The sequence below is a fragment of the Lynx canadensis genome, chromosome B1, assembly GCF_007474595.2.
Source record: "Lynx canadensis isolate LIC74 chromosome B1, mLynCan4.pri.v2, whole genome shotgun sequence".
NCBI lineage: Eukaryota > Metazoa > Chordata > Mammalia > Carnivora > Felidae > Lynx > Lynx canadensis.
In genome coordinates, this window is record NC_044306.2 from 146,930,625 (window position 1) to 146,956,267 (window position 25,643).

At 34.5% G+C, this 25,643-nt stretch overlaps 1 protein-coding gene across 6 annotated transcripts in view; it reads left to right on the forward strand.

The window, feature by feature from the left end:
• Positions 1-25,643, forward strand: part of ANKRD17 (ankyrin repeat domain 17) — a 168,174-nt gene that overhangs the window by 115,879 nt on the left and 26,652 nt on the right. For all 6 annotated transcript variants that reach the window (XM_030313703.2, XM_030313704.2, XM_030313708.2 and 3 more), the window contains 8 exons: positions 4,385-4,496; positions 4,648-4,793; positions 9,198-9,340; positions 9,885-10,098; positions 10,612-10,787; positions 11,933-12,095; positions 14,421-14,516; positions 15,749-15,865. In XM_030313703.2, the coding sequence (XP_030169563.1) occupies positions 4,385-4,496; positions 4,648-4,793; positions 9,198-9,340; positions 9,885-10,098; positions 10,612-10,787; positions 11,933-12,095; positions 14,421-14,516; positions 15,749-15,865 (1,167 nt within the window). The remainder of the gene's footprint in view (positions 1-4,384; positions 4,497-4,647; positions 4,794-9,197; positions 9,341-9,884; positions 10,099-10,611; positions 10,788-11,932; positions 12,096-14,420; positions 14,517-15,748; positions 15,866-25,643) is intronic.

Here is a 25,643-nt window from a genome sequence, read left to right on the forward strand (position 1 = left end):
TCTAATATGTTAATTGTAGTTGACATGCTTATGTAAAAAGATTGACTGTGTTCTTCTTAAATATGTGGTCTCTATATTGAGGTTTTTCAGTTGGGATAGTCTATCATGAGTTAGACTGCTTGTCATAGAGTTTACAAAGTTCCTGCTTAGAGATACTAACTATTCACCCAACAGCTAATTTATGGTCGAGCCGTCTTTCAAACCACCCCATCAATCTAGGTCTAGAATCTATGCTCTTAACCACTGCACTATGCTACCTCCTTTTCAACTTTTTATCTTAAGTATGAACACTGATTTTAATTATATTAACCTGGTAAATTAGATTATAGAAAATAGGTCCACCACCTAGATGGCATCTTTTCTTTCTTTCATCTTTGCATCTTTTCAGCATGTTTCCTTGGCCATAGGGCATATTTACGTCAATTCTTAATTTAAAGAAAAACAAAACAAATGTTAATTTTTTTAAACCTTCAGCGTATAAGTGTCTTTTAAAATATGCTAATGAGTCTTCACATGATCATACTTTAAACTCATTTAATTGATCATTATATGCAGAAACTAATATTTTTAACAAGGATGAACAGGAATCATGTTTAATTTCTGGAACTTGAAGACTGCTGAAGATGAGAGTTTTCACTCTTTGTAAGGTTCCCCAAATCTTACATTCTATAACTAAAAATTACCTTTGGTGTGTAAGTATGTGCCACAGGCTCTCTACCTCTCACATAATGATTTTACTGAATCAAGTTTGTCAGGATATATTTGTTTTTATTCGTTTTGTTTGGTTTTGGTTTTGTTTTTTTTTTTTGTTTTGTTTTGTCTTGTTTTAAGTAAGTTCTGTGCCCAGCGTGAAGCTTGAACTCACGACGCCAAGATCATGAGTTGCATGCTCTAGTGACTAAGCCAGCCATGTGCCCCTTTCCTGAATATTTTTAATATATTTATATTAAGTTATATCTATCTACCTATATATATAATTTATAGATATAATTTATTTATATATAAAATATATATAATGACATTTAATATATTTTAATAGCATATACTGTGCTGTTATCAACATTTACTTTAGGAAACATCAATAAATGATAGTTTGAAGGAATTATTTGAGACTTTTACTGTATCTTTTTTCATAACGTAGCTCTAATCTTTATTTTGCTGGAATGGCATAACAAAATTTGTATCTGGGTACTGTTAGATACAGAAATTAGTAATGTAGAAACTTTTAAGAACTATAGGTTTTATATGAAACAGTACATCTGGTTGAAGGTTAGAGTTGAATACTGGTAAATTAAATATTTTCTGTATTGTGTGAAATAACATAAATCCATGATTATCTTTTAAAGAGGGTAGACATTAAATTTAACTTAAATGTCAGGACTGAAATTATAAAGTATGTAAAATTATGTTTTGCCTTTAATGGATAAATATAAATATCTTTTGGATATTTTTCCCTTGTTGGTTTTGCAGTATGGAGAACAGTTTCATCACAATGATTTGATGAGAAATATTAAAGAGACCAGGAAAAATGAGTTAATAGTGGTATGCAGTATGCTGCCATTAAAGCATTCTTCTTTCAAATGCATGCATTCTACTTGTTTATGTGAAGTTTTAAGCAAGTTATTTATTATTTAACTGATTATTGTCATTATTCCCTGATAATTCTCATTCTTCCTAAATGCTTTTTTTTTTTTTTAATCTTTTTTGTATTTTATGTGCTACCTCTGACATGTTTAGAGAATGAGAGATTTGGGATTTTGAAGGTTATGGAAGTCTAAAAAAAGCTTAGCCCTTGAAGTCCTAATAATTTTCAAAGTAATTTAATTATGTAGGTATAATTAATAGATATATTTCCTTTTTTATTTTTTGTTTATTTTTACAGACCGTTCAGGTATATTTTTCACCTATATCCCAGCTCATTAAAAGTTGCTTTTTCCGTTAGTATTGCATCTGTCTTATGATTCCTTCTTATTTTTCATTCCTACATAATTGAATAGTCATGTTGATAATTTACATAATATTTTTACATTGAATATAATTTTAGCATTTTTATAAGAATAGAGTCATCATAACAACATCTGTTACATACAAAATTGTATATTTTATGGTATCATAGGCTAAATGGAAATTTTCTTTAGAATGTAGACCTGAATGAGCTTTTAACAAAGCTTTGGGCATCTCTCTCCCTTTCAGGTTTCTCTTAGATATTGATACATGACAATGTGTGTGACTTCTTAGCCAGTGTAATATAACATGACTTTAGTGATACATTGCCTTTCAGAAAGTCATCAACCTATATTGTTATCATTATTTCCTTGATTAGTAATCTTGAAAACACCTATTTTTTTTTTTTCTGTGCCTTATCAATCATTGTTAATTTTAACCCAGACTTTTGCTTCAGTTAATTTGTTTCTTGAGGTATTACAAATCAGGATAGTGTTTCTTACCGTTTGGGGATTGTGTAGGTGTGTATTAGGAAGGTGGAAACCTCACTTCAGAATCTTTAAATTCTTTCATTATTGTCTTTAGAAGATTATCGTAAGATATTAATGAAGTTGCCCACTCTTAAGTTCCCCAAGGAATTTGACAAGCCCTCTTTTCTTAGCTTTAAATATTTTTCCTTCAACTCTCATAATACCTTGTTTGTATTTCTTTCATAGTTTGAACTTAAATTTTCCCTTTGCTGTAATCACTAAGCTCCTGGTGAGCAGGGACTGTATTTATTTATCTTTGTCAACCCCTGAAGTACCTAACAGAGTACTTTGAACATAAAAGGTGCTTAATAAATGTCAGTTGAGCTGATGTTTTATAATGTGGGAAAAAACCAATATTTTACTAATCCACTAAAATTTCCCATGCTGATCTTTTTCAAAGTTTGTTTGTTCAGTTTCTATTTAAAATTGGCACCACTTTCCTAAATTACTCTTTTAACCCCCAGAAACTCTTAGAAACCTAATAAACTTCATCATAAAGTGGACTCTTCATCATAAAGTTGTCTCTTCTAATGGTCTGTACACTAACAGAGAGAGCATATAAAGCAGAGAGACTTAACATTATATTGACCTCCATTGGCCGTGCCTTAGGACTGCTTTATGATGGGGAAAGGAGGATTTTGATATCCAGGATCTCCTTGGTTTTTTAAGCCGATCCTTATCAGTTATTAGCTTGTGTGACCATTGGAAGGTTATTTCTCTGAGGCTTTGTCTCTTTTTTTTCTGAAATCAAACATAATAATTCCTTCCTTATAAACCTGAAATGAAGATCAAATACTATTACACAGTCAGAGCGGTCACTCATTTAAGTATTCATGTCCTTCTTCATTGTTGTAGTTGGTGCATCTCTCCCTTGTGGCCATCCCTGATCTCTGCAGTCAGTAGCTCTGCTCTCTGCCAGCCTCTTCTGCAGAGCAGCTTTTGCGGTCTCCCTCTTCATCACTGACTAGTAGGCTTTTTCTTATTTCTTGACTCTATCGATTTTGCCTTTTGTCTCTTGTTATTCTTTTTTTTATGACAGAGTTTGGTTTTTAGAGTTATTGACCTTCTGGGAGAAAATGCCGTTTCTTTTTGTATTTATTACATAAATATAATAAATGTTATATAAATATGTAAACATAATAAATATATATTTCATATATGTTTGTTTTATTAGAAATAGTCTTTGAATCTGTAATCCCGTATAGCTGTTGTCATTCATTTAACTTAACTGTCATTTATTGTTTCCTAGGCAAAGCATCACTTAGTGTTGCTAATCTAGAGTACTCTTGTAGTACTTTCCTCTCTAGTAGTCTGCCCCATGAATTCCAGCCATCCTGACCTCTCCAAACTCTGCCTTTTCAACTCAGGGAGATTGACAGGCTGTGTTTGGGTACCCAGTCTGCCCTGAAGCCTTGAAACTCTCTAGGCAATAAGTTGAGTTAATCATTTCTGTCCTCCGAGATCACTGCCATCCATGCACTGCCTCTCTAAACACCATCATTTCAAATAGTTTGCCCCCTCCCCCCCTTTTTTTTTTGGTTCTTTGAGATAGGAAAACAAATCTTGTCTGTGCTGTTGTCTATGCTACTCCATTAATGGCTAGAAGTAAAAGTGAGTCCAACAGTGTTTAATTTAATCATGTAGTTGTAAATAACATATGGTTGGAAAATCATACTTTTTTTTCCTTCATGCCTGCTTTAAGAATTGCCCATAAAGTTCAAATGTTATTTTGTAGCCTTTACAAAATCACACGTTAGCCGCTGATGGAAAAAGAACGACTTAATACCCGAATGTTTGATACAGTAGAATGGTACATCTGTATCTGTATTTGGTATAAGTATATATTATATAATTGATGCTGTCATTTGAAAATTATCTAATAAGCTAATCAAAAAATAATTTTTTTATAGACTGAAAGTAATCATGATACGGCTCTAACACTTGCCTGTGCTGGTGGTCATGAGGAACTGGTACAAACACTGCTAGAGAGAGGAGCTAGTATTGAGCACCGAGACAAGAAAGGTAGGGCTTACTTCTGTTAATTTTTTTTTTTCTGGAATATTTGTATTTTGTGAAGAAATACTGCTTCTAGGCCTATTGTGATAGATATAATGGAAAACACTATTGTTCTTTTGCTTAGCATGTAGTGAGAAGATCATTATTTTTCCTCTAGGTTTTACTCCACTTATCTTGGCTGCTACAGCTGGTCATGTTGGTGTTGTGGAAATATTGCTGGACAATGGTGCAGACATTGAAGCCCAGTCAGAGAGAACCAAGGACACACCGCTATCTTTGGCTTGTTCTGGGGGAAGGCAGGAGGTAACGTTTTCTCCATTGTAATAATTGTCCATCTGTTTAGCAAATATATGTTTTAACTTTTATGATTTGATGGTAATAGAGGATTGGCATCTGGATTTATCACAGTAACTGTCCTTTTGCTAATAGATAATAATTTCAAGTATCAGTGTTAGCATAAGCTATCGTGTCACAAAAATCATGTTTATTATTCTGTTCATCTGAAAGTAGTATCTGCCGTAGGAATCCCTGTGTGTTGCATTCGGGCTAAGGAAATGATTAAGGCATTCCCAATCAAATCTGTAAACTCCTCATAAACAGGGCCTATAATCATTCATCTTTTCCTATCCTAGAGTACCTAGCATGAAAGGTACTTAAGCTCAGCTTCTTTTGCTCTCTATGTATAAGATTAGTAGGGAATTAAGAGCATTCAGTTTTTAGTTGTTCTTTTCATCTTCCCCCACTCCTCAAATCTGGAAGAAAGGTTCTCGGATAAGATTGTATGATCTTTTCATTTTTTTTTAAGGAAAGTAGAACAGCTGGTGTGATCAGGTATAGGCGCAAGAAGTTATAGCTTTACACCCATGTGTGTTTTCTGGCATTTAATGAACAGCTGGGCAACCTAATGTTTTAAATCTGCTTTTTAAATCCAGTTGTAAGGATTTTGATTAGCCAGTTGTGCTGTCTCTGTGGACTGACAACTTTTCAATTAGGGAGTTGTTGAATCTCAGATTTAGGAAGTACCCTGGGTTAACCAGGTCAGTGTCTTACTTAGTTTAGAAATCTTTTTTTTTTTTTTTTTTTTTTTTTTTTTGCCATCCTATTATAAAGTTCTCCTGATTATCAAACCTGAATTATGCCTTCCCTAAGTTTCCCCACTATTCTTAATTCTGTTCTTTGATTAATTGAAAGAGGTTTATACTCTCTTATATCTACAGATATTTGAGGCTGTATTTGCCAGTTACCTGTTCTCTATTTGAAGTGTACCCTATTCTTTTGATTATTGGTTTGAGGATATCTTTTCCAAATCCTTCAACTGGCTGTTCTATCCATTATGTCAGTATACCTCCTGAAATACTCTATCTAAAATTACTCTGGCCAGGGAGGTGGTAGGTTTTTACTTCCCTATTTGTGCAAAACCAAACTGCCTCCCACCCTTTGCCTGTCATAACACATCAGGTTGTATTGAACTCTAGTCAGCTAAACCCACTGGAGTTTTTAGTAAACCAGAAGATAAAGATTTTTAAGAGGTAGAATAATTCTTGTGCAGAAAGAATGGGAAATCTAATAAAATGGTACATGTATATAGAAAGATAGGAATTAGTGATCCTTTATCTTGTGGATTAAAAAGAATTGGAGCCTAGTGATAATAGTTTTTTTTTTTTTTTTTTATACAATTGTTGCTTTGGCCAATTTATAATTTTTAAATTTATAATTTTTGCTCCTTTATATTTGGAATAGATTATAGGTGTGTGGATAGTTAGACATACTTTCTAGAGATGTTTTGCATAGGAGACAACAAAGAATGTGTCTCTACTGTGCTGTTCCTTCTGGTTGATAATGTGAATACATTTGTATTGTTTCCCTTCCTGCATTCCATAGTAGAGGTGATTGGTATATTAAAAGGATTTTAACCCAAATAATAGGAAGTAAATAGTGAAAAAATAAGCTACTTATTTGATAAATTATCTCCACCGCATCAGAAAATGTAGAGATTCCTATTAATCTCAAGTTGAAATGGTATGGCAGAAAATTTTGCAATCAATAACAACATTAAATTGAAAAACTTAGTTGGGAATGAAAATGGTTCTGTTTTGGAATATGATGAAGGTAAAATTTTGATATAACTGAAATTTTCAATCATTGTATAGCTTGAAATAATACTTGCTTCATAAAATAACAATTTTTTCAGTGTTGAATCAAAAAACAATCAGTTGATTTCCTTCCTTTCAAAGCAGTATTAAAGCCTATAGCATACTATATATAATCTTTGAGTATTTCTTTCTTTCTGGGAATAGACCATTCCCTTTGAGAGATAACTAAGCTCAGTTATCTTTGTGTAATGGAATTAATAACTTTAGAAATTTGATTAGGGTTTTCTACTTTCTTGCTTAAGGGACTCTGTAAAATTTAGCCTAATACCATTTTTTGGTCTTGTGTTTATAACCTTGTCACATAAGCCACCTACTGTTTCTGGCTCTAAAAGCAAAAAAGTGATGGACAGAAAGTCGTAATCTAAAATTAGTCATAGCTTTATTCCTATGAGTAAAGTTTTAGCTTGTATGTTAAGATAAAGCACTGTTCATTAACATTTATTTGTTATTTCCTAGTTAGTATTGTAGGATATTTTACTAATACTAAGTGCAAGGTAGGGGCTCCTGGGTGGCTCAGTCGTTAGAGCGTCTGACTTCAGCTCAGGTCAGGATCTCGCAGTTTGTGAGTTCGAGCCCTGTGTCGGGCTCTGTGCTGACAGCTCAGAGCCTGGAAGCTGTTTCAGATTCTGTCTGTGTCTCCCTTTCTGCCCCTTCCTCGCTCATGCTCTGTCTCTGTCTCTCAAAAATGAATAAACGTTAAAAAAAAATTAAAAAACAATACTAAGTGCAAGGTAAGAGCTATGATCTTGGACAGTCCCTTAACTTTTCTCTGCCTCATTTGTAAAATGAAGGTGAAAATACTAGCACTTGTGTCAAAGAGTTGTTTTGTGCATTAATTAAATGGCATAATGGACAAAAGACGCCAATAAGTACTTAAATAAATGGTAAATGTTTTTCAGCTATCAGGGAATGTAAATTAAAACCCCAGTGGGTTACCACCACACACCCAACTAGAATGGCTAAAATTATAAAGACTGGCAATACCAATTTTGCCAAGGATGTGGAGCAACCAGGACTCACTTATTATTGGTGGGAGTATAAATGATATAACCACTTTAGGAAAAGGTCTGGCAATTTCTTATAAAACTGAACATACACCCAGAAATTCTACTAGGTGGAACCCATAAGCAATGAAAATGTATTTCTGGAAGAATGTTCATAACAACTTTATTCAAATTTACCAAAAACTAGAGACAGCAAAGCTGTTCATCAGTAGGAGAATAGATCACCTATAGTATATTCATATAATGGAATGGTATGCAATACCCGCATATGACTTTCAAACACTGATTTCATCTATATGAGGATTTAAGATAGATGAAATTAGTCTATAGGTGAGATTGACTGGGAAAGGGGCATGAATAAATAACAGGATTTAAATTACATTAGTTTTGGGGTGCCTAGGTGGCTCAGTCAAGTGTCTAACTCTTGATTTTGCCTCAGGTCATGATCTCATGGTTGTGAGATTGAGCCCATGTAGGGCTCAAGATTCTCTCTCTCCCTCTCTCTGTCCTTCCCCTACTCATGCCCTTTCTCTTTGTCCATTAAAAAAAAAAAAAATTATTAGGGGCCCCTGGGTAGCTCAGTCTGTTGAGCGTCTGACTTTGTCTCAGGTCATGAACTCAGGTTTTGTGAGTTCGAGCCCTGCATTGGGCTTGCTCCTGTCCGTGCAGAGTCCTCTTTGGATCTTCTGTCCCCCCCCACTCTTTGCCTCTCCCCAGCTCACACCTTCTCTCTCAAAAATAACCATTAAAAACAAAGTATTAAAATTAAAAAAAAAAATTAGTTTTATGCATTTGTCAGTACTCAGTGAATATACACCCAAGTTTTGTGCATTGGTTGTAAGTTATATATTTTACCCCCAAAAAATTTAAAGCAAATAATATTCTAGATAATGATACACATGCTAATGCACTTAAGGGAAATTGCAGGTGTCCATTTTACTTTGAAATGAGATGCATCAGAAAATGGACAGATGAAAGATGTAATAAAGTAAGTGTAGTAGAATATTAATGGTAAAATCTAGGTAGCAAGTGTATGTAAATTTCTTAAGCTTTTCCATATGTTTAAAATTTTTCATAAAATATTGGGAAAAAATAAATATTACTTTTATTCCAAGTTTTTAAACATTGTTATTGATTATAAGTTTAAAAAATATTTTTAAATCATTATAAATGAAAAAATCTTATTCCGTTTTACCACTATGTGATGAAATAACAGAGAAATGCTAATTGCTAAGATAGCATTGCACAACAACACACTGAGATCCAGCAGATCTGAGACCCTGGTCTTTCATGAACACACTGTGCCATTTTAACAAATTCCAAAATGGATTTTTTTTCCCAAAATGGATTTTAATTGAAAAGCCTGCTTTCTGTTGGCTTGTAAGAGCTCTTGCTATCATTTGAAGCTGATTTTGTGCAAAGGATTAAAAAAAGGACTTTCCTCTGTTTTCTTATACGATATACCAGAAAAATAAAGAAATCAGAAATACACACTTTGCAAATTGTTTCACCATAAGAAGAAAACACAACTTTTCCTCTTTTCTTTTCAGGTGGTGGAGCTGTTGTTAGCTCGAGGGGCAAATAAAGAGCACAGGAATGTTTCTGATTACACACCTCTAAGCCTGGCTGCTTCTGGTGGCTATGTGAACATTATCAAAATATTACTAAATGCAGGAGCTGAGATTAATTCTAGGCAAGTTTTATTCTCTCTCTATAAGCCCCTTAAGAGTGTTATGACAAAGCTATTTGTAGAACACTTGTATTTCTTACGCCATATTTAGAAAATGCCTTCATTACGAGTTTAGAATCCAAATTGTTAGAGATTTTTAAGATTAATTTTATTTAAGTATTTAAAACTATTCTATTGATATAGAACTTGAGAAACCATCACTTACTCTATTTCTTATGGTACTAAAAGTAAACACAGTTATTATGCTTTAGGATGGAAAGCCCATCTTAATAATCACTTAATAATTTAATAGTTACTTTTCAGCCCAAGTCATTATGTTGGATGAGCTACAGAAAGTAGTCTAGGTCTAGGTGGTAAAAGATTTCTAATGGAGTCTTGGTAGTATCTCATAGACTTACTAGGGCTGAGAAAAATTATTATTTTAAATAGTCCTGCAAACTAAAGAATCAAATCCTGAAATAGAATTCTATAAAATTCATCCAATTTTTTCTGGGACATTTAAATTTTATATCTTTTCCTTTTGTTCTCCCCATACCTCCACCCCCAGAACTGGTAGCAAATTGGGCATTTCTCCTCTGATGTTAGCAGCTATGAATGGGCATACAGCTGCTGTTAAGCTCCTGTTAGACATGGGCTCTGACATAAATGCTCAAATAGAAACCAATCGGAACACTGCCCTTACCTTAGCCTGCTTCCAAGGAAGAACTGAAGTGGTTAGTCTTCTGCTTGATAGAAAAGCAAATGTGGAACACAGAGCTAAGGTAAGAAAAATCTGAGATTTATACATGGATTTATTTATTGCTTCGATATTTAAGGTGTACAGTAGCATTATGCTAATTATAATTTTAGTATTTTCTAGTAACATATATCTTACATATGTGTTTAATCAGAAATCATTCTGTGTACTCGGTCAAGCATTAACTCTTGAAAATACTTTAACACTAAATTTTTATAGGTAAAAATGACATACTAGGGTTATCAGCTAGAAAATACGTACTTTGTGAAAGAGAAGAGAGGAAACATTTATTAGTGCCAGTTATATGCCAAGTGCTTGCATCTTGGCAAGTTTTTTTCACAAGTTTTTTTCACAATAAATTGACATTAAGTAGAATCATCTTTCTGGATCACACTGTAACTCAGGCTGTAGTGTCAGTGCTGAAATTTAGTTGTGACTCTTTGTAGCAATTATATCAAGTTGCTCCCCAGGTGGTTCTTTAAACATTTTCGCTCTTTTCAGTCTCTCATATGTTGCTTTTATTTTTCGCTAAACCTAGACTGGCCTCACACCACTCATGGAAGCTGCCTCTGGTGGATATGCAGAGGTGGGCCGAGTTCTTTTGGATAAAGGTGCTGATGTTAATGCCCCTCCAGTGCCCTCTTCGAGAGATACAGCTTTAACCATAGCAGCAGATAAAGGGCATTATAAATTCTGTGAGCTTCTCATTGGCAGGTATGATGTTATCATGCCCTTCATATGTGACTATGGTGTTACTAGTGATTACTATTCTCTCTGGGCAAATTGTACTATTAAAATATCAAATGTGGTTACTTCTGTAAACTACAGTTGCATGTTTTGTTTTATTTTTTACACCTACTTCTGTTATTTCCCACCTATCTAGAGCTATGCTACGTTGTCTGATTTATTTCAGTGCAACCTAGAAATACTTCTCTTCTTCCTTTCTTGGGTGTGTATACACTTTTAAAGTACTATAATACGCTATTTGAACATCCAGCTGTTGGCCTGCATATTCACATCTCCGACACAGTTTGAGTTTTCCAGAGAGTTATCGCTGGAAATCTTAAAAATCTAGCAGCAATCTAAGATTTTGTTGTTGATTTTGTTGTTGTTGTTGTTTTTTAATTTGTTTATATTTTGTTTTTGTTTTTAATAGCAATTAGGGCTTTTAAGTGACAGTTACAGAATTGTTCAAGGTATCAGACAGGATCCAGGGGAATCCCTGCTTTCAGTCGCTTAGAAGTTCCTGCCAGTCTTCCAAAGATGCTTGCCAGCTGAATTGGATTTCTTGCTTTAACAGTCTTAAAGACATTTGCATGGTGTCCTAAGCAGTAGTATTTAGTAGTGGCTGCTATCACCTGTTATTCACCATGAGTCTTACCATGATGCCCACTGAGTGCTAAATCTGCATGTTATTTTTAGATTCATTCTTTTCTGAAGCCACATAATAAAAAATACATAAATACAAGTAATCTGAAATAGATACAAGTGCCTTGTAAGATACTGTTTATGTCTCTTGCATACTGTTTGTTTAATGTATTGATTATGCTATTAACAGGATGTACTTATATTTTTCACTAAATAAAACTTCACATTTTCTCAGGATTGAAACCCAGAATTATGCAGTCATTAAAATAAGAAAAGCAATTATTAGTATACAGTTGTTTTTTAATTTGAAGACTTTTAAATTTGATGGTTAGAAATTCCTTGTAATTTTGAGAGAAAAATGTATTTAAGTCCTTGAATATTATATCTAATATTTCACTTTTATAGAATATTTTTCATATGTTAATAGTTGATTTTTATCGTTATCTGTGTCATTCCATTTATTTTAAACAATACCTGTGTCATTCGTTTAGGGGAGCTCACATTGATGTACGTAATAAGAAGGGGAACACTCCATTGTGGCTAGCAGCAAATGGCGGACACCTTGATGTGGTTCAGTTACTAGTACAAGCAGGTGCAGATGTGGATGCAGCAGACAACCGCAAGATAACTCCTCTGATGGCAGCATTTAGGAAGGTAGAAGTCTTTCATCCTCATTCACTTGGATGTTTTTCAATTTTTCTGGATATGTATAGTTTAGTGATTACTAAAGACTCTCATTTTAGGATTTAGCGGTAGTGATGAAAGCAGTAAAATAATAAGCAAATAATCACTCATAGCAACACTGAAAGGTAGACACAGGTATCCCAGAAAAACCATTAATATTACCCATATTGATAAGTTAAGCTAAGTAAACTTTTAAAAAGTAGTTCTAAGTAGTATTTCCAAAATCGAGTTGCAATCTTAATCTTTCACACAAAATGTAAATCCAATTAAAAGTAACTAATTACTTATGAATGAATGTTTTCTTGTATTAGCACAGCAGGGAAAAAATTAACTTAAATTGGTTTTATTTTTAATCATTTGCTTTAATTACTAGGAACAAGAGAATTATATAATGAAAACCCAGCCACCAATATTTTAAAATGCCTGAAAATCAAATGAACTACATTCAGAAGTAGAAATAAATTTTGTGAAAAGAGAAACTTTGTTTCTCTTCCTATAATGCATAGCACAGAGTGATTTAATAGTTTGGTTGGTCTCTTAAATTCAGCTTTAATTTGTTACTAGGAAAACTGGATTACTGTTCAGTGTTTAAAATTCAAGTTTTGTCATTTTGAGACAGGTAGGTAAAATCCCTTGGTAGGTTCCAAATTATTTTGTTGTATTGAAGATTTTAATATATAAATTGCAAGAAATCATATTTCTTCTTTTTTTTCTTATTATTCTCTCTGTCTGTGCTTTGTACCACCTTGTCCCTAGGTATTCTAGACTACCTAGACACTGAATTTCTTGTTATTTCCTCTTTTTTTCTCTTTCTCTTCCTCTTCCTCACTACCTCTTCTCCAAGCAAGGTAACATATCATTCATCTTCCTAACCACTCCACTATGTTAGTATCCTCTTCTAGAACTTTTTCCTCCCTTCAGTCTCTGTCATCCTTTGAAACCCAATCTTAGTTTGTTAGTCAAAGCCAACATAATCTGGTGCCCTTAGAGCTCATCCCCTATTTTGAATTTCTGATGTGGAGTCTTCTCCTTGCTTGGTCTTTTGTTTGTTACCGTCTCTTACGTCACCATTGCTCTCATCTCAGAAATACCCATATTCTTCATTATTTTTCCAGACTTATTCATTCTTTGTGTATCGTTTAAATCTCCCATTCTACAAAAACACTTCCAATCCTATTTGAGCTCACAGCAGGACATTTAATCCTCTAAACATTGTAGAAGTTCTACAATCGGTTATTTTTATCATTCATTTTGACAAAAATTATCTTGTTACTACTCTATCACGCATATGTCTTCTCTTTCCAAATAGACTTAATTCCTTAAGAACAGTGTTTATCTTTTATATTCTTTTGTATTCATCCCATTATTTATTTATTTTTTAGTATCTACCATGTGTTACTGTAATGGTTGGCCTATTACATTGTACAGAGTACAGCAGTTGCACTTTTTTTTTTGTTTTTAAAGAAATATATGATTTAATAAGGGGAAGTAAGATCCACATACAAAGTCAGGTAACTGTGAGGTGTCCCATATAATTTAAATACCATAGAAGTGTTGGCAAGTTATCAAGAAATGATGTAAATGGCATTGAACTATTCATTAAAAGATAGGAATAGGAATAGTTTAAAAAGATGTAGATGAAAAGGAAGAGATAGGGAAATATACTAAATATAAAAAGTCTGTTTATCAAAACTAGCTAATTCATAGGAATTGTGTTCAGAGAGCAATAGTATAGATTGGAGAAAGAGTCTCTTGAGTCCTGGTCTAAAAGTTTTGAGCTTTACTTAGTGAACTGGGTTACAGTGAATAATATAATCATAGCTCATGCTTTAGGAAAGTGTATCTTATTTCTTTTGTAGTACTAGTATAGTGTTATGCTTTTAGTTTTTATCTGAAAGAACAAAATTGTTATTTCTATTCTTTCAGGGCTTAGAATTGAAATAGGATGCTCACTTACGAATTAGCTAGAAACAAATGAATTTTTTTTTTTTTCTTTCAGACATATCCCCATTTCTTCATACTAATTTTTGGCTTGTTGGCTTTTCATTCAGTGTTGTTTAGAATTTTAGATCAGGTTATTCTGTACTGTTTCGGAGGGGTGGGATGAGAATGAACAGTGTAGATTTAACTTATCAGAACCAAAGTTTGTCTCTTTTTCATTTACAGTGCAAATGATATCTAAGACTTTATTTTGTGGCACTGATGTCAAAGTACTCTTAATGAAGACAAGACTATAGATTTACTGAATCCTGTTAAGAGTCTGTTTTCAATCTGATATTGGTATCTGTTTTTTAGGGTCATGTGAAGGTGGTGCGCTACTTAGTCAAAGAAGTCAATCAGTTTCCATCAGATTCTGAATGTATGAGATACATAGCAACCATCACTGATAAGGTAATAATAGTGATTAAGTTCATCCTAGTATATGAGCTAGGGATCACATTTGGTTTTTTTGTAAGTGTGTGTGTGTATCTCACGCTAAGAAAAAAGTCTTAGTCTAAGCAATAATGTGTGGTATGTAATAGTTTTCATTTATCTAGTATTTGGGAATGCAGTATTGTATTTAAAAGGTGCTTCAGATTATTCAGTTACCTAACGAAGCAATAAAACATTCTCTAAGACCTAACTAAAACTGAGCATAGTACTTTTTATAGTCATGGGCAAGGAAACTTTATGTTTTCGATATAATATAAAAGTTGGAGTAATTATCAGCTTAAGAATGAATTGGCTAGGATTTTTGCCGAAAAAGTAGAGAAAGTGAAATAAATCCTATTAGAGATCTAATTGAGATGTTCCCCTGGTGATGTTTTAATTTGGGGTTTATACTAACATTTGACTAAAATCCTAAGACATGTGTCTGAAAATGCAAAGAGGTCAATAAATCTAAAAATGTCTTTCTCAGCAGTCATTACATAATAGGGATCACTTTTTTTTCATGAGTTTTATTTAACATAGCTAATTCATGGTCTCGCCCGCCTGTACATTTCTCTATGATAATTAACATTCCTGGATACCACTGTTTTTTGCTTTTTGTGGGATTTTTTTGGAGGGGTGGGGAGATTAAAAATAAGGCTTTCGTTGAATAGGGAAAAATAGCCCTTTCCTGTTAAATAGTATGTCCCGAGAATGAAATCACTGAGAAAAGTATATAAGTACCCATGTCTATGATTTCTTTAAGTGTGATTCCTGCACAGGAAGTTGTAGCAACAAAGCTTAAATATTTGAAACAGTTCCCGTCAATTAAGTTCTTTAATTTTTTAAACCCATTTTCTTTGTTGACATTGACCTTTCCCTTCAGCCCATTAACCAGCTGGCATAAATTAATGAAGCTGTGTTTGCTATATGATTTCTTACATTGAAATTTTAGGAATGAGTAATTTTAGTTTCCAAAATACTAGTCACATGGATGTTATTTTGAAGGACAGTAGAGGCTCTTTGCTTGTGTAACTTAAAAAAACATATACCATTTAGATTATGGTTTTGTTTTTACCCTTTTTTGCCCTACCACTGATGTTTATTGCTTATGTTCATTCAGGTACCTTGATTAAATATCTTTGTGTTTTCAGGAGTCTCTCTAAATGTGAATTGTGTTTTGAGGCTGCAAACATCTTAATTTTTTATTTTAGGAGATGCTGAAGAAGTGTCATCTTTGTATGGAATCAATAGTACAAGCCAAAGATAGACAGGCTGCTGAAGCAAACAAAAATGCCAGCATTTTATTAGAAGAGTTAGACTTGGAAAAGGTAATGATAATCTTTACATGTGAAAAATACCAACTTTTTTCCTTTTCCTTCTCCCTAATTTGTAATCTGTTATCTTTTATTTTTCTTTCATTTTGTCTTTTGTTTTTGGTTTAAATTATGTACATGTTTTTCCCTCAAGTTTGGTTCAAATTGAATTATGACTATCTTCAATATCATTAAAAGAATTTTCTTTGTAATCAAATTAACTAAATTTTATTATAGGAATTGAATTCATCTGGAAGTCAGAAAACCTAGCCTCTAATAATCAAGTTGAGTCTTAACGAATGAATGATCTCTTTATCCCCATCCAAATTGATCTTTCACTGATCCTACACCTTGTAATTTGTTGCCAGCAGATTTATCAGAGTACCAAATGCATTACCAACACATAACCAACCAGTGAGTTACAGCCACTTGGTAGAATGTTTAATGAGTTCATTTTTTAAATGGATGATTTCTTTTATACTTTTCTCTTTCAGGCAGAACAACATCATTCCCACCTATTCTCACGGGCAGTAAAATACTCCAAACAACATTTGGTTTTGACAGTCCCATAGTTCCTTCTTTCTCCCCCTTCCTGTCAATAACTCTGCATTCTGGAATGTAATGCAAATAGTAATCACAGCAAGAAAAGAGTTGGTTGACATTGAATATTATGGAATACATATTCTGCCATATTTCATCTTTTTTAAAAAGGTTAAAAATGCTTCAGATTTAATATTACTGTTTAAATTTATAAAGGATATAGAGTGATAATTTTAATCTTTTTGATTTGAGTCAGCTCCTTTTTTATTATACTTGCTGACTTTGTTAAATTGTGTATTTCAACTTACATAAACAAAATATGAATTATTCTCAACATTTTATTCTAATTTATTTATTTTTTTTAAGTTTATTTATTTTGAGAGAGAGAGAGAGACTGTGCATGCACGAGCAGGGAGAGGCAGAGAGAGAGCGGGAGAGAGAGAGAATCCTAAGCAGGCTCTGTGCTGTTACCACAGAGCTGGACTCAAGGCTCAATCTCACAAACTGTGAGGCCATGACCTGAGCTAAAACCAAGAGCCAGATGCTTAATTGACTGAGCCACCCAGGCACCCCCATTTTGTTCTAATTTAAATGTGAAAATACGCTATTATTTTTCAGAAAATATACTTAATACTGGAGGTTCTTCATTTTTTAAACTCTGGTTTAATTTCTGATCAAACAAATTCACTTTTTTGGTCATTTTGAAATTTTAATTTTTTTTTAATGTTTATTTATTTTTGAGAGAGAGAAAGAGACACAGAGTGTGAGCAGGGGAGGGCCAGAGAGAGGGAGACACAGAATCACACCCAGAGCCCACCGGGGCTCGAACTCATGAACTGCGAGATCATGACCTGAGCCGAAGTCGGACACTTAACCGACTGAGCCACCCAGGCGCCCCATCCATTTTGAAATTTTAAAACAACATGAGCACATTGAGAGGTAGATAGTTATTATAACTATTACTTGACCTGTTTTCATATTCAGTTTTATCTAATATTTAATGCCTCTTAAATACCGAGCAAAATAATAGGGCCAATTTGTATGATAAAATGTATTATTTTGGTCTTCTCACTAAAAAAAAGTATTATTCCCTTCCTCTTACAGATGGAGAAATTAAATCTATGGGAAGTTAAATAACTTGATTAAGCTAGGGTAGGATTCGAACCCAGTTTTTTCCTTCCAAATTCCCAGGGTCCCACTCATTCCTAAACTGACCATAACATACCTCTTAGTTCTTTTTAGTTCTTTCTTCCCAAAGTATTATAATATCCTGTTTTTGCATTACTCTCCTATTTTTGCACTAGAATTCTTCTGTTTCTAAGTTATATTATGATACTTACTGTTTCTTTTTGCATTTTTATCAAATCTAGAAAGCATCCTTTCTACAACTGAGACATAAATATCTGTTTTTAAATAAAATCTTTAATTTCTTCATGCCTTTGGTACTTACACATTACATTAAATACATCTAGGGACTTAGTGCATACCTGTAGATTATAGAGACAGGAGACCATTTATAGGAGATATCTTTTTAAAGATACCTGTTCTCAGTCAACTTCAGTTTTTTTTTCTTTATTACAATAATGTGTTCAATTTAAACTGAAATATGCATAAAGAAAAACATGTCACCATTGTAAGATAACTAAAGCTAAAAACCTGGCATGGTAACAAAGTCTGCACCTCTGCAATTACTTACAAAGTCTTTTAAGACTGTATGTGATATGCCCACCTATAATATTTCTTACACCTCTGATCTTATTTTTTTATTACTTTTGGTCACTTTGCTCCATCCATACAGACCATCCTCTTCTGCTCTTCCTGTGACTTCTGCCTTGAATGTCCCTTCATTTGCCTCTTATTTTAGTCTCCCTTCCACAAACACTCTTGCTACTTTTCTTCCCTTCTTTATTTTCACTCTGTAACGTTTGAAATGTATTTTATTTAGTTATCTTATTGGACTCTCTCTACCACTACAATGTATGCATCACAAAATGGTGCGTGTCATAGGCACTCAATAAATATTTCTTGAGCAAATGAATATTCACACATATGGAGATGGTGATACTTTTTATGAAAAAGGGTCATGTGAACGCATTGCTCTAATACTTGCTTTTTCCTCTCTCAGTAATTGATGGATATTGTCAGTTGTTAGTGATTTAAATAACTGTAGAATATATGCCATAGTAAGTTTGTTGCCAGTTTTTTGTCACTACAGGTAATGTTACTATAAAATCCTTATACATATTTCCTTATATTTTGGTGCTTTTATTTTTATAAAGTTTCTTCACTTGGGTCAATATATTTTAAATTTGATATACTTCCAAAATATTTTCCTACTGTTATCAGCAACACAGGTGTCATTTTCTTGATTTCTTTCCAACATTTCTTAACCTTGATGTTCCAAGAGCCTCAGATTTAAAGTAAGTCAAAAGGAACTGCTTTCAAATGTCACTGCATATTTTTCCATAATATTAAAACTCAAACTAATAAATAATTCTTAATCATAAGTTAATTAGATGTAAATTGATTCTGCTGCATGCACTGATACTTTATAAACAATTTTGAATGGGGGCGGTGTAGAGATAAAATTCTAGATTACACAGGAGGTACGTCTCTCCTAAACTCTACCCCAGTATTTCTGTTTGAAAAATTATCAGATTGGTATCTGATAGGGTTTGGTTCACTTTTTTCACTTATTATTTATGTCTGGGAAAATACCTTTTTCTTTTTTTATTCTTTTGCCTTTTGAGACACAGTATATTCTGGCTCCACCATTTCTGATTTAAGAACATCTTGGAGTTGGTCTTGTCTGATCCAAGTTGAATGTTCTATATAGGTAATTTATTGCTTGTATAATAGTGCTTCTCTGATCAGCCTTTCTAATTTGAAAATTTTGGTTAATAGGTTTGTAAAAACTGCTGCTGAAAATACTGCCCATTATATTTACCAGATTCTCTTATCCTTGTTCAGTGAACATATATTTACTCAGCATTTATTATGTGGAAGAGTCCCTGCTTTGGAGCAGTTTAGCTGGTCAAACTGAGGACTTCTCTTGCAGTTAGTTGCTTGCTCTCTTAGGAAATTAACAACTAGGTTATACTCATGGCTGTTGGTATCCTAGTGGATACTGTTGATCTGCATTTTTGATATATTTCTTTCACCCTTGCACTTTATTACTTATTGTTTCTCCCCCTATCTTTTTCCTTATAAACTTGCATTACCTATGTAGGGTGTAGTTTTACAATATTCCTATTAGATATTTTCCATTGGGCTTTTTTGCCTATACCTGAAGCTTTTAATATGCCCATCCCATAATCTTAATTTTATACATTTCATTCTGTGATTATCTTTTCAGCTTTACTCCCTCTAGAATTCTACCTCCAACAATCCTGACAACCCTGCCTACCAAAAAATTTAGGATCCACTTCTACCACCCTTCACTGTTCTTTACTCTTTCTTTTATTTCACTCCCACCTGTAGCCTAGTAACTAAACGTGTAGGAAAAAAACATTCACTTGATGACGAATTTTACTTTAAATGGGTGACATTGAACCCTTTAATGCTACCTAGTATACTGTGTTTCCCTAATTTCATTCATTCTCCCACTTATCAAGACCACTATTACTTTCTCTCCTTTATCCTCACTTCCAATACATCTGCTCCTTTATCCTCAATTAATGACCTTATATTTTACAGTGAGAAAACTGAGCATCAAAAGTAAACTGTCAGACTTTTCCCCACCCATTTCCCCATCCACCAATTTCTACCCATATTCTTCCTCCCAGTTACTAAATAAACTTTTTTGTAACCAGCCCCATCTGTTGAACTAGATCTGGTCACCCTTACTCAAAAACATTGTGGCAATTTTTTTCTCTGTGTCCTATATCATTTTTCCTCTTCTTGTGGATCATTCTCATCTTCATACAAGCTTATTTCTCTAGTCTCAAAAAACCTTTTGATTCCTCCACTCCCTGTCTCCAGTTTTCAGCTACAAACTCATCCCTTTGCTTCCCTTTGCAGCCAAACAATAACAGCAAACTCATCTATTTTGACTCTTTCCAGTTCTTCCTTCATTCAGGCTCGCACTCTCACAACTCCACCAAAACTATGCTTTTATGGTCTCTGGTGACTTTCATGTAGCCAAACCCAGTGCTCAGTGCTCTATCCTCATGTCATGGAGCCTAATAATACCTGACCTACTTCTTCACTTGACCTCCATTGCACTACACACTCTTGGTTTTTCTCTTACCTCCCTGGATGTTCCTTCTGTGTCTTCTTTGCTACTTCCTCCTCTTTTCCTCTCTTAGTTGGCAAGCCCCTTGGCTCATTACATTATCATCTTTTTCCACTGGTTACCTCATCCTGCTTCTTAAATTTAAATAAATAACAGCTGATCCCAAAAATATATCTTTAGCACAGATATCTTCCCTAAACTCGTCTCATCTCCTGCTAGTTACTCAACATGTCCATTTGGATACCAATTAGACATCTCATACTTGTTTCCAATGTCAACTCCTAATCTTTGCCCACCCTAGAGCCACAACTCTGTCTTGGAACTGCTTATGCTAAAAGCCTTGAGGTCATTATTGATTCCTCTCTATCCTCCATTGTCTTAGAAAATCTTGTTACCTTTGCCGTATAACTGTATCTAGAATCCTAGTCTCTTTTCATCACTTCTCACCCTGGTTCAAGTCATTAATATCATCTCTTACCTGTATTACCCAGTAGTTACTTAACTGACCTCCCTGATTCCCATTGCTCAGCAGTCTATTCTCCATCCTCTTAAATCATTTAAATCAAATCTGACACTCTTGCTCAAAACCCTACAGCACTATTTCAGACTAAAAGATAAAGTCTTTGAGACACCAAGGTGATCAGACAGACCCTCTGATATTCTGTTGCAAAGTCATTTTTCTACTATTTTCAACCACAGGGGCCTGCTTGAACATACAGCTTATGTATTGGCTGTTCTCTTTGCCTGAAATATTTCAAATCTTTTAGATATTCACTTAAACTTTACCTTTGTGAGACTTAACACTGATTACCTATTTAAAATCAAACCCCCTTACCCGTCCCCATATACATACTTCTCTTCCCCTTCTCCAGTATTATACATTGTACTTAACACCTTTTTGAAAACTAACATATTGTCATCTATGTGCCTCCCCCCAACTAAATGTTAGTTTTATAAGCTTCATGAGGGTAGGGATATTTTGTCTGGTTTACTGACTAGTCCTAAAAGATTAGAACCATGCTTAGTATATAGCAGATTATCAATAGATTTTCCTTGGATCCTTCCCTTTCCCTTCCCTTGAATACTCCTTGATCTCTTTTTCTGTTATTGGTGTCAGTACCTATGAGTCAGTAATGAAATTTTGATATCACTTTCAGCTGCTCACTTACCCTTGCTTCCCGTTCACTACATCCATCAAATGAATTCATGTAGTAAATTAACTTAATCCAGCACCTGGCACATTTAAACCCTCTACATATCATCATCACCTTTAACTAAGCTTTGTCAGTCTCTGTTTCTTCCTTTCCTCTCAGTTATCACTCCTGATACCTGAAGTATCGCAGTAGGCTTAATAGTCTCCCTATATAAATAAATAGTTTTGCCTCTGTCACCTTTTGCCTTCATTTTAGTCTTTCTCCTTTCCAATGTAACTTTTCCACAGTTTCCATAGTTTTCTAATACACAGGTGGAATTGCGTTACACCCTTCTCAAAAACTTTCCGTCTGTCTTAGTTTGTCTGCTTGGGAAAATCCAAACATTCGGGTCCTCCTAGCTTACTCCTCCAGGCTCATCAGTCGCTGTGGTTTTCTACTGCTCACATAACTTGTTCACTTTCATATATCCAAATTTGCAGATGGTTTCTCTTTAGTCTGGACTACTTCTTCAATTCTTAAATTTTTACCTTAAAAAGCTTAACTCTCAAATATCACTTTGTTTCCTAAACCTCAATTAGAAATCACCAGTTAGTAGTGCCCTTTCCTTTTCCACAATAAGGTTATTCTACAACTTGACTCTTTTCTTCAAAGCCTCTACCCTTCCCCCACATATACTGAAAAACATACAGCAGTTCCCCAGTAAGTGAAGTGAGGTGCAGGTTTGTACCTTGTGAGAAAACAGAGGATGTAGGCTGAATTTCTAACCCTGTTTTCTGTACCTCCAGACTTTCTTAAGTCTTCATGGCTTATTCTGTTTTCATCTGTTCTCTTTGGGACCTTGCATCAGTTGTTACCACCTCCCCCATACTTTTTTATCTTTAGTGTCTACTGTTTAACTCCTACCTTCTGCCTGCAGCTTAAGGTAATTATTATAATGAAACTTTACCTCAAATTTAGCATTTTGTTTTCCAGATATTTTAAGAGAATGATCTATGTCTTGTTCACTCTACTTTTTAAATTTTTTTTAATAATTTTTTTTAATGTTTACTTATATTTGAGAAAGAGAGAGAAAGCACAAGTTGGGGTGGGGCAGACAGAGAGGGAGACATAGAATCCGAAGCAGGCTCCAGGCTCTGAGCTGTCAGCACAGAGACCGACGCAGGGCTCGAACTCACGAACCGCGAGATCATGACCTGAGCCGAGGTCGGATGCCTAACCAACTGAGCCACCCTGGCACCCTCTACTTTTAAAATTTTTAATCCTCAGAACCATTTACCTACTCCCTCACTACTGCAATGAACTAACTATAGCAGGGTTACCAGTGGCATCTCAACTGCCAAATCCTATTACTTATTTTCAGTTCTTATTGATACTTGTGATACTTACCAATGTTGATTACCTTCCTTCATAAAACTCTTCTCACTGAAGCCATTTTTCTCTTGATTGTCTTCCTCTGCCTGATTATGCCTTCCTAAAGTCTCATTTGCTCTTCCTTTTAAATATTGGATATCCCATATATATATATATATATATATATATATATATACACACACACACACACACACACACACACACATACACACACACACACACATACACATAAATACATATTCATATAGTTAATAACTTTTTCCCTTTGGTGATCCACTAGTTTCATATACCTCCTACAAACTTATGATGCCTCTTAATACATATGTATCTATCTTATCTAATTCTGCTTAATTTTTTAGAGCTTCATGCCTTTATTGGTTCTTTCACAGCCATAGTCTGAGATCTGTCCTTCAGAAAGAGTTTCCCTAGGACCTCTGAATTTGTGCCCCACTTTTTAGTGAGTCGAAAGGGTTAGTAGAATCTATGAGATTATCAAAATACTAGATAATACTTAGAATTTATAAGATGTAGAAACGAGTAAATACCTTGCCTTTAGGGCTGAACTCTACTGTGAGTCTGATAATCTAGACTTACTGTTGTCAAAGGCTAGACATACTGTTGTCAAAGGGCCAGTCTCCACTGATTGAAGTCTGTAAGCCCTAAGGGCACTTGCATACCCAAGACCCAGCTACACCTACAAACTAGTCTACCTCAGCCCGTCACCCCTACCCACATCTAGGCCAAATAGGTTTAGAAGACTGCTTTCTGATTTAAAGCTCTCTATTCTTTTTTTTTTTTTAATTTTTTTTTTTTTAACGTTTTATTTATTTTTGAGACAGGGAGAGACAGAGCATGAACAGGGGAGGGTCAGAGAGAGGGAGACACAGAATCTGAAACAGGCTCCAGGCTCTGAGCTGTCAGCACAGAGCCCGACGCAGGGCTCCAACTCACGGACTGCGAGATCATGACCTGAGCCGAAGTCGGCCGCTTAACCGACTGAGCTACCCAGGTGCCCCTAAAGTTTTCTATTCTTAAGGTAGTTCTTTCCCCCTTGATACCAGTCAATGATCTACCACTAGACAAATAAAAAATCCAGCAAAACCAAAAATCCATCCTTGGCTTAACCAGTGGGTTTCGCTTGTCATTTTGATCGCTCGTAAGCCTTTCTCAAGGCTTTTCTGTACATACAGCCATGACACAGATAAAGTATGTTTTATTATTCCTAATTCTGAATTGGAGAGTTTTAATATATTTTTAAAAATTTTTTTAATGTTTATTTTTCAGAGTGAGAGAGAGCGCAGAAGAGGCTTAATACATATTTATGGAAACGGTTGCTTTGAAAAGTTTTTTTGGCACATCCTTCACGCCACTTTCTACTCCTCCTTTTCCTCTTTAACTTAAGCTTATCTGACAAAGTCAGCTAGGCAGGCTAACCTCACTAGAGTTCAGCGGGGAGAATGCACGTTTTCCCAAGGGCAGGCAGCTAGCTCCATTAAAGCAAGGATTCAGTGAGCAGAGTCACACATGCTTACTTCCTTCTTTCAAACTCTCCAGTCAGATACTATTCCTCCTCCCATGTAATGATCTAAGGAATGAAGGTCAGCAATTTTTTCTTTCCAGTTCTTCTGCAAGGTCAAAAGCTCCTCTTTCACTTGTCTTCAGACTGAAGTTTGTGTGCTTCTGGAGGCCTAGCAAAACTTTCTAGGGCTACCATGCAGACAACTTTTGTATCTTTAACTTCCATTTGTATTCTTTCCTGAAATCCCTCTACCTGAGAAAGTAGCAGTGTTCTACAGAGTCTCCTTAATTATTTCCATTTTCAGGAGCAAAAGATTTCTCTTCACCAGAGAGAATGTAATTATGGTGCACTGCCCCAGGGTGTAAAAACTTTCAAGGTGGGCCGAAACTTTCAGGTACCTAACAGACATAATTTGAAATGACAGTAAAGTCCAGCAAAAGCAAAAACCTTAAAAAATTTAACAAAAATGAAATGATTTGTCTTTTGGGCTTATATTTGAGCTCTGGTTTCATTAGTTAGCATATTGTGACATTTTCCATAAATTGAGTGTCATTGTTTTGACACATGTATTTAAATGTACACATAATACACAAAACACTAGATTATGGGCAGGGAGTACACAGTTTGAAAACATCTTTTAGAGGACAAGGAAAGAAAACAGTTTGAAGATGATTTTCTCACTTTATGAATCAAAGAGGAAAATTTAATTGTTAATGTCACTTATTAAGAGATGTTATACTTTTATTCTTACTCATTGTTTTGACTATGAAAGTAACACCATTAAGTGCCCACTTTCACAAATAGAAACAGGGTACAGTTATATAAAATAAAATTGAAAGCCACCATCTTTCTGCCACCCCTCCTCCAGGCTCACTTTAGAGTAGTCATTAGCTTTCATTTGTATCCTCTTTGCCTTTTTCTCTATTTCTACAAACAGAGCCACATAACAGGTTCCCTTCCCAGTAAGTGAGATCA